Here is a 9,553-nt window from a genome sequence, read left to right as displayed (position 1 = left end):
TTTTGAAATCAACGCTTCACATTGGCTGTCGCAACAAACTTGCGATCGGCTTACGTCTAATGTAGAATGGACTTTATGCGTTATTCAAGTCTGTGTTGGAGCCTTTAACCTGTTGTAACAGCTCATGTATCTCACATGTATCTCACATGTTTGGTATTTTGTATTATAAGTATTACCAAATACAATCAAGTAGTAAATATTTAAAATAAAAATGGAAGAACAGAGAAAACGAGTCGAAGATCATATGACGAAAATGGTCGAAGAAATCGACAAGATGTATTTACGGAAAATACAGGTACTTTTGGTGAATGTTAGATTGTGGTAATTATATGGTTTACCATCCGCAGCTCAAAAATGATTGAAATTGAGCTTATTCGATGCATTTTTGTACGAAACGAAAGAATTTGGTAGAAAAAAGTGTCGCTCTGTCCCACAAACCGAGATATTAAGCGTTAAAGTTATCGATTATTCAGGTTAGGAAATCTGTCAGCCACGCAACAGTGAACAGTGCAATGTGAGCATGAAAAATATGTATAGGGTGACAGTACGTTCCCCTACAGGGGGGAGGAGTGTTCCACTCCGAAAAAAATTATCTAACCCATTTCATATTTTGGTGTCAGATGGACGTCGCTTCGCGTGGAAAATTGTAAAGTTATGTGTAATCTTATAGATTAGATCCACCCTATACCAAAATATGGGTTGAGTTTTTTTTCGGAATGAAGCTCTCCCTCTGCCATAGGGAAACATACTGTCTCCATACACATACTTTTCGTGCTCACACTGCACTAATGCATGTCTGTGACAGATTTCCTAACTTGAATAGTCGTCAACTTTAACGGTTAATATCTTGGTTTGCGGGACAAAGCGACACTTTTCTACCAGCTTCTTTCGTTTCGTGCAAAAACACGTCGCACAGTTTTATTGATTTTTGAGCTGCGGATGCTAAACTGTATAATTACCAGAGAACTATTTATTACCTAGATAACCAAATCTTCCAAGATCACATTTTTAAAATTGTGTGCTGTATACTGTATTGGCAGAACTCCAGCAGTAGCCGAGCATGATCTTTGTCTTAGTTAAGGATCATTTATACTAGCTGTAAACTGTTAACTTATGCTATAAGTTATAAGGATAAATTGATCAATCACATTTAAATGTGAGGAGGATGAAGTCATTATTTTCCTCACATTCGACTGTCAATGGTTAATTTCTTATAGCTTACGGCATAAATTAGCAGTTTACGGCCAATACAAATAATCCTTTAAGGTGACCCTACATAGTCAATAATACCGTCAGTATTGATAAATACTGACATTATTATTGATCGTGTGTTGTAAATATTGATGGATTGATGATAGAATACTAGTAGTGATCTTGATTTTGATTTTTAAGCACCCAATATGTATCTCTTTATTAGGATCTATGTCACACAATAAGTTACAATATATATATACAATAGATATTGTACATAAAACTAAAATGAAATACATTGTCAATAATATTGATTGTGTAAGATTATAAAAATATTTAAAATATTAATGCATACTGTCAGTATTATTGATCAGTATTATTGATCGTGTAGGGTTACCTTTAGGGAAATACAGCAAAAAAATGAGCAGTCCCTGTATCAAGATGTACTGTGAAAGATGCTGCAAAAATCAAACAAAATAAAATTAACAATTGTTTCTTTTGATTGGTACATGCAAGGAAATAAAAAGTAATCCATAATAAATATAAACATCATATATATGCAGCATGCAGCGCTCAATGCACGAACGAATTCTAGCATATATCAGAGCAGGCATGACTGTATGCATGTTATCATTCAAGAAATCGAGCATCGTGTGATTCCATCTTTACTACTAATACCGGCAGTTACTGTACTTTCAAGTTGTATAACTCAAAGAATACTTAATGAATAAATATGTTATTATATTTTGAAAAGCTCTCGAGATAAGCTATACGAGAATATATGCAATAAAAATGACTCCTATTTAAAAAAAAAATTTTAAGGACTTTGTCCTGACTTTGACGACATCCAAGATTAAACCAATGATACCGTTTTATGTTTCCCTCGAAGTCACAAAACTTTTGTCTGAATCATTTTTCGATTTAACGCTGTGCTTCTGAGTTATTTGATTATTCTTTAAAATGAGACAACCTGTATATAAAATTATATTTATGATTTTAGAGGGATATGCATAAGTGTGCTGCACAATGTTGTGAAAATGAATCATATAGCATACAAAAAGTACATACCTGTGTGGAGAATTGTAGTTCCTCTTTGAATAAAGCACAACAATACGTTCAAGGAGAGTTTGAACGAGTACAGGTAATAAAACTTGTTCAATTTGTTTTAATCTCCGTAATTTAGCTGTTTGTGTATTTTATAAAATTTTGCATAGGAAACTTAAGCCCGATCTACATAATCAAGTGAATCATATATACAATGTTAGATATTCAAGCTAAGAGAAACTCAAGGCAAAACATCTCAACTTGTGATCTTTCAAAGAAGTATGTTTTCCTTGCTTTTATTTAATTTATAAAATACGAAATTTTCCAGAATCGTTTACAAAGGTGCATAATGGAATGCAATGATAACATAAAAGACAAAATGGGTCCAAATCCGACTCAGACTGAAGTGGATAGATATAGCGAAGAATTTGAAAAATGTGCCACCAAGTGTGTAGACTCTTATTGCGATTTACTACCGAGTTTGGAAAAAACTATGAAGAAAGTTCTCAGTAAAAATGAATTCTCGTAACGTTTTTTTCACTTGGGAAATAAATATCAACTGTCTCTCATTTTTAACGTCTTTAATTAAAGATGTTCTATATTTTAGTACATTTCCAGACAAAATAGTACATTTTAGTACATTTCCAGACAGTAGTAGTACATTTTCAGACAAAATTTATTTACGAAGTAAGCGTAGCATTTGAATATTTATATATATAAATTATTGCAAATATATATACATATATATTCGATATGATTATTTTTAATAACCCTAATTAAATTTATCTCAGAAAAAACCTTGGCTTAACCTTATTTATTCTTTTTTTTTCTCTTCCTTTATACTGCATTTTTTACATTTTGTAATTTTGGGATTTAAAAAGAATTATTTTTCCTGTACCATCTGGGAAATAATGGTACGCAAGAAAATAATTCTTTTTGCTCTTTTATACTTGGTAATTGCAAAATGCCGTTTTTTCCCAGCTTCGTTATTTTTTGCTGATCGATTTTTCCCGCTCCGCTTGGCGTAGCGATGTTCAAGAAAAACATTGATGCTATAACAATCGATTATGATCCAGTTCGATTCTTAATCGATTCATCATAGAAAAAGCACCGATGTTGGTAAAATCGATGATTTAAAAACAAAAATTCTGATTACTGAATTTTATTGTTTTTTTTATTATTATAAACTATTAGAAGTTGGAATTACAATTTTTTATTATTCATATCACTTCTTATCATAGACTTCTAGTTTCTTATGATCATAAACTTCACTTTAAAGCGAGCGCTTGCAAAATGAGTCGGCTTCCAATTGGATCAAGTGGCCAGTGTTGTTAGACGGGCCGGATTTCTGGCGAATGCGTGTCCAATGTAAGTTCAGTAACGTACCGATCACTAGTAAATAGGAGATCATTAGTCGGCTGTGTAAAATTTGTTCAAAAATGTTGAAAATTTTAATATATTTAACATATGTAAACATATATAGAAATATATTTATATATATGTATATATATGTAAAACTGCCAAAGTTGCCGCCATTATGTGCAATGCACCTTACTTTTTGCACCATAAATTTATGGATGTAGTACAGTCACAAACCACATTCATTTTCGCCGATGGCGCCGATGCTACAATTTTATCGGCGTATCACAAAAGTGCATGTGGTACATAGTTCCTGTATCTCTAAAACGGACATTAATGCGCTAGTGTACGGGAAGTTAGAAGCGTTGCAGGGAAAAGGCCGAGATGGCCGTTCTCAAGTTTCTCTCCGGTAGAACACAAGACAACAAAAGCGATGAATAACGAAATGTTTCAACGAAAACGATCTATTTGAGATTTAATCGGCGGTAGAGGCGAAAAGAATACATAAATTATTGACAGTTTACTCGCATTTCTTACGCCACAGTAAAAGCGTTGAAGATAAAACGTTAATACAATACAAAAACGGAAGATCGAGCGCGAGTATTGAATCTTGCAGATATATGCTTACGTCGACGTTGCAGTAATTCCAAGTAATTCTTGACGGTCAAACGCATTCGTTGATCTGCATGTGTCATCCAGAATAATGATTCCTTGTTATATAAATTACACATAAGGAAATGCTATGGTGAAGAAAAAGTGTATGAAATTCTTTCAATCTTTTGCAACGGATGGTGGCACTCGAAAATGACTGACTCTACCTCTGCCGCTTCTTCTTTTGTCAGGTAACGTCTGCTCACTTATACAAGTTTCACGATTTTTCGCGTGACTATAATATTTGCTATATTAATTTCAAGTTTTTAAATGATACACAAGATAAATTTAATTTAATGAACATCGTGATATAAAAGATAGCTCATGTGTTTCGTGGAAAATATGCATTTAACCTTATATTTTATGTAGAATAAAAGAACAAATGGAGATGACTGACGAGAGAGAGAAAGAGAGAGATAAATAGATAGACCGGTATTCATAGTCGGATCTTATATTTAAGTACAATCTTAAAATGTCATGAACTAAAATACAGAGTCGTATTAGCATCTTAAGACATTACTTAAGACAGTCTTAAAATAAGAACGGACTATGAATCTATCTATAGATGAGAGAGAGAGAACATCCAAATACATAAACTTTAAACATGTTAACTCTTTTTTTTTATAATTTTAATATCCTTGCATTTGCCATTTTTGCTACATTTTAATGTAACGTGTTATGACAAAAGCATAAAATTCATTAATTATACTTAAAATTTTAGAAGAAATACAGATTAAATATGTACATGTTTAATATTATAAGTACATAGTAAACATATGTACTTAAGATGTATTAGTTGTATAGTACCTGAAGGTAAATTTAAAGATTTGAAATGTGTTTAATATTTACACTTCAAATTAGCTATATACATACAAAAGTTGTATGAATAAGATTATATTTTTATTTAATAATCTATTTTAATAATTTATTTTGGTCTGTTTATTATTAAAAATTAAATTATTTCTTACAACATTAAGAGAAATTTTAGTTTTTTGTGTAAGTATAGTAAGAGTGTTAAAGATAATTTATAAGTTTTATTGCGATTGTCTGTTTACTTATTTTGTAAATAAAATTCTGTTTATTTATAGAACAACTAACCTCTTCATCGCAATAAATCTATTATTTAAAATTATATATTATATATCATTTTGGATATTTAAAGTATTTAAATAAAAAAATTCTGGTTTTTAATGATATATTTCTTAATATTTTTATCAGAGCCACATATTTATTTCTTATTGAAATAATTTTTTATCCATATAGAAAATTGCTAAATTTTTTCTAATACTTTTAAATGTAATATAAAAAATATTATATTTATATATTATATTAGATTATAGTTAAACTGTGATGTGTAGATAGTATATTACAAGGTAGAGGAATCGATACTCTGATACTCGGTGCTGTGATAAGATAGATTAAATTAGCACAGATATTTAGGAACAAACAAAAAGTTAAGAATAAGATATTTGTAGCGTAGTGAAAAATTATAGATGGAGTTATATAGTGTTAGGTTTTTTGCAGTGTGGAAGGATGAGTGTGGTTAAGAAATTTAGTGTAAATCAAGTTTCTTCTTGGCTGTAAGCTGAAGTAATAAAGTTTTATGTAATATAAAATAACTAGTAATTTTTTTCATAATTTTTTAAATGTTTTCAAAATATGTCCGATACATCGTTAAAAACATTTTAATTACGGTATATTAATCGATATAAATTTTGTTTATTACATATCTTTGATGAATAATTTACTGTTTAAACTGTATATGATCCTTTTTATTCCATAAATTATAATATAATTAAATTAAAGAAAACAGTACAAATTATAACCTAATCTTTAGTGCATGATACGATAAGCTAATAAAATATTTATTGTAAATATAATTGTAAAAATAAACAGTTTTTAAAAATGCAGGAATTAAACAAAAATTAATAAAACTAAATATATAAAACTCACTTGTATCAAAACAATATAAATGTAAAACAAGGGTAATGAGCAAATTAGATTACAGTTGCTAAAAAAAACATCATAATACTTCAAGTAAAATAAAACATACATTTCGACCAGACAATTAAGTCATTATCATCAATGGGCGAGCTCACGACAGCAAAGTGGCTAGGCATGGTTACCGAGCGATTGAATATGATTGGTTGGATCTATAAGTAACAACCAATTATGTTTATTTGCTCGGCGAGCAGGTTAGCCACTTTGACAATTTGAACGCGCCCAATGTTGTTCCGGTAAATATAAAATTTTATTCTTTTTTCATTTTATTTTTTGTAACTAGATTAATTGTATGTAATTACAGTCGTTAGAATAATTTGCGTATATAACCGTTAGGATGTAATTTTATATTTATCGGAACTATATTTATAATGATCTAATAGTCTTTTTAGCAACTGTAATTTGGCTTTTGCTCATATATCTTTGTTTAAAACAAGAATTCTTATATTAATTATCTAAAATTGTTTTTATTTACTACATTACGATTTTAAAATGGCACTTTGAATTATATATTATTTCAACATATTTTCGTTAAAGTACTAAATGCATAAGTTTAAATACAAAATATATTCTTTTTTATGACAGAAGATAGAAAATTTTCAAATACATGAGGAAATGTTTGGAATTTCCGGTGCATATGTCTTTAATACATAATATCCTGTTAATAACAGTCTATTATCAATAAGACTTATGAATAAATCTATCTACTTTTATTTATATATTTCATATGTACATCTTGTAGAATAATCGGCAACATAGTGACTTTACTGAAATGTGTTGTGCGGACGGCATTTGTGATAGTAAACAATGTCTATTGCATACCTACGTATGTAGTATGGATGATGTTATTGTTTCCTGTAAAAATATATCAACCTCAAGTGTACTGGCGAATCGAAGGCCTATTTTTCCACTGGTTATTGGCAATGGTATCAATGTGGACTTGGTCTGCAGGTTACGACAGTAAGTACCATTGAAAGAATGCAAATTAGAAAAAAATAAGTTTGTTGAAAAGGAAAATAAATTTTTTGTTCTCCAGTAATAGAGCAAGGTGATGACATACAGAAAATTATAAGTGAAAAAACATTAGTTATAGCGAATCATCAGAGCACTGGTGATGTTCCTATATTAATGACAACATTTAACGCCAAACCAAATGTTCTACCTAATTTAATGTGGATAATGGATAGAGTGTTCAAATTTACTAATTTTGGGATAGTTTCTATATTGCATCAAGATTTTTTCATTATATCGGTAAGTGCGAATTTGTTTCTTATAAATGCATACAGGATATTCCTTGAATCAGTAATTGAATTGGGATTGAATAATTAACATGTTACATAATGCTATATCAATGAATTTGTCTTTTTATATACTATAAGAATATGGAAAGGAAAATATATGATTCTAAAAATATGATTTTATATATGATTTAAAAAAACAATTTAACTTTGATTTTTTCTTAAAAAAGGAATAATTTTGAAATTTTTCTTATAAGATTCTTCATTAAAAACCAACAAACTTTTGAAACGTTTTATTGTTAACCCATCGATATTATCTAAAAAATCATGGCGACTGATTCAAGGCAACATTCTGTATGTACAGGATCTATTGAATATAGGTTTATACTACTATTTACTTGCTTTTTACAAAATATAATGTAATATAATGTAACAGAATTCGGGTTATCTGTTACCTTCAGCTAATATATATTAGATAACTATAGGGACGTAAACGAAGGGAAGAAAGTTTAAAACAATTACAAAAACATCTCAAAGATTCATACATACCACGAGATAGAAAATGGATGGTACTTTTCCCGGAAGGAGGCTTTTTGTGTAAAAGACGAGAGACCTCGCAAAAATATGCTAAGAAGAATAACCTGCCTATTCTTGAGAATGTGACTTTACCAAGAGTAGGAGCTATGCAGATGATTTTCGATACCCTTGGACCAGCAGGGAATAGGAATGCAGAGGATCAACACCTGAATAGTCGACCAAGTATAAAATTATATTTTGTATCATAAATTATTGCATGTTAATTTTATTATTAATATATTAATATGTATATATGTATTATAAAATATAACTTGATAATGCTTTCACGGTTTTCAACATATATCTTATTATATACATCAATATATACATATATCAGTGGTATATACAAATTTTACTTATAGTGGTATTATTGCAAAATATATTATGTAATTATATATCTATAGGTTTGACGGTAGTTAATCCCGAAATTAGTTGGGTTCTTGATATAACAATAGCGTATCCTCAAGGTAAGCCGCTTGACTTGCCTACTATTATAACTGGTTCAAGACCTCCGTGTGAGACGGTATTATTTTATCGACTTTTCCCTAGTTCAGTGGTAAGTGACTTGACATGTAATATAACTTATAATGCAAATACACATAGCAATATGTTACGTGATATTTTATGATGGTAGGTACCTCGCGAACCAGAACAATTATCCAGATGGTTATATGATAGATGGGTAGAGAAAGAGGTACTATTGGAACATTTTTATAAACATGGATCATTTCTTGGCACAAACGGAGGAAGTACCAAAGTACATCAGGATCCATTAAGATTCCTAGTCCTTCATTTATTCTTTATAACGTCTAGTTATATACATTATAGCATGCTTACGTATGTACTATCTTGCTTTTGGTAAGATGTTTTTATATTATGTGCGACGCACGATGGTCCAAGAAAGAAATCACAGTAACGAAGTAAGATATCCTTGCCTTAAATAACCATTTTCATGTTTATGAAAATAATTCTAATAAAAATGTAGATTATATTAAATTCGACAGTATACTCACGTTATACGTCATTTGTGTAACACTTATTTTTATTTAACAGTTGTAAATGAATGGTATTTACGATTGGTATTAAGAGTTGTATTTGTATTTTAAACATGAAATTATATATAACACTTTTTAAATTTGATTTCAAACTATTAATATATTTTATATTTAGCAAAATACAATTTCAGTTACGTTTCTAATAGCGTTTTCGGCCCGGCCGGATTTGCACCAACCTGGGTTGGATTAATGGCGTTTTGCGCTCTTTTATTGGTAAAGCGTGTGACGTCAATCAATAGGAAAGATTAATCCAACTCAGGTTGGTGCAAATCCGATCGGGCCGAAAATGCTATAAATCTGGAAAACCAATTCGGCGCGCAATTCGAGAAACTACAAACGTGATATATAATTCACATGAAATTATTTAAAGCACTTAAGATCCAGCTTCAATTGGTATAGGCATTACTTCTTACTTATTGAAAATACAATTTGTTTCTG

The 9,553-nt window shown here is 30.0% G+C and overlaps 2 protein-coding genes across 2 annotated transcripts; both read left to right on the top strand.

Moving 5' to 3' along the window:
- Nucleotides 1-211: 211 nt before the first annotated feature.
- LOC108760499 (protein FAM136A) lies at nucleotides 212-2,898 on the top strand. Its single transcript, XM_018506491.1, has 3 exons — nucleotides 212-295; nucleotides 2,192-2,332; nucleotides 2,564-2,898. The coding sequence occupies exons 1-3, from the start codon at nucleotides 212-214 to the stop codon at nucleotides 2,762-2,764; spliced, it is 426 nt and encodes a 141-aa protein (XP_018361993.1). The 3' UTR covers nucleotides 2,765-2,898.
- Nucleotides 2,899-3,857: 959 nt separating this feature from the next.
- LOC108760492 (acyl-CoA:lysophosphatidylglycerol acyltransferase 1) lies at nucleotides 3,858-9,068 on the top strand. The gene is made up of 6 exons (XM_018506485.1): nucleotides 3,858-4,436; nucleotides 6,989-7,206; nucleotides 7,283-7,497; nucleotides 7,970-8,243; nucleotides 8,465-8,616; nucleotides 8,695-9,068. The coding sequence occupies exons 1-6, from the start codon at nucleotides 4,399-4,401 to the stop codon at nucleotides 8,920-8,922; spliced, it is 1,125 nt and encodes a 374-aa protein (XP_018361987.1). The 5' UTR covers nucleotides 3,858-4,398; the 3' UTR covers nucleotides 8,923-9,068.
- The last annotated feature ends 485 nt before the right edge of the window (nucleotides 9,069-9,553 follow it).

The sequence above is a fragment of the Trachymyrmex cornetzi genome, unplaced genomic scaffold (assembly GCF_001594075.2).
Source record: "Trachymyrmex cornetzi isolate Tcor2-1 unplaced genomic scaffold, Tcor1.1 scaffold225, whole genome shotgun sequence".
NCBI lineage: Eukaryota > Metazoa > Arthropoda > Insecta > Hymenoptera > Formicidae > Trachymyrmex > Trachymyrmex cornetzi.
Note: the sequence above shows the minus strand (reverse complement) of the source record. Positions and strands in the feature narration are given on the sequence as shown.

Excerpts from the sequence above, each read along its gene's own strand:
- LOC108760499 (XM_018506491.1), top strand. The coding sequence starts at position 212 with ATGGAAGAACAGAGAAAACGAGTCGAAGATCATATGACGAAAATGGTC. Across the intron at positions 296-2,191 it reads TGTATTTACGGAAAATACAG|AGGGATATGCATAAGTGTGC; the intron begins GTACTTTTGGTG and ends TTATGATTTTAG. Across the intron at positions 2,333-2,563 it reads GAGAGTTTGAACGAGTACAG|AATCGTTTACAAAGGTGCAT; the intron begins GTAATAAAACTT and ends GAAATTTTCCAG.
- LOC108760492 (XM_018506485.1), top strand. The coding sequence starts at position 4,399 with ATGACTGACTCTACCTCTGCCGCTTCTTCTTTTGTCAG. Across the intron at positions 7,207-7,282 it reads TTGGTCTGCAGGTTACGACA|TAATAGAGCAAGGTGATGAC; the intron begins GTAAGTACCATT and ends TTTGTTCTCCAG. Across the intron at positions 7,498-7,969 it reads AAGATTTTTTCATTATATCG|GGACGTAAACGAAGGGAAGA; the intron begins GTAAGTGCGAAT and ends AGATAACTATAG.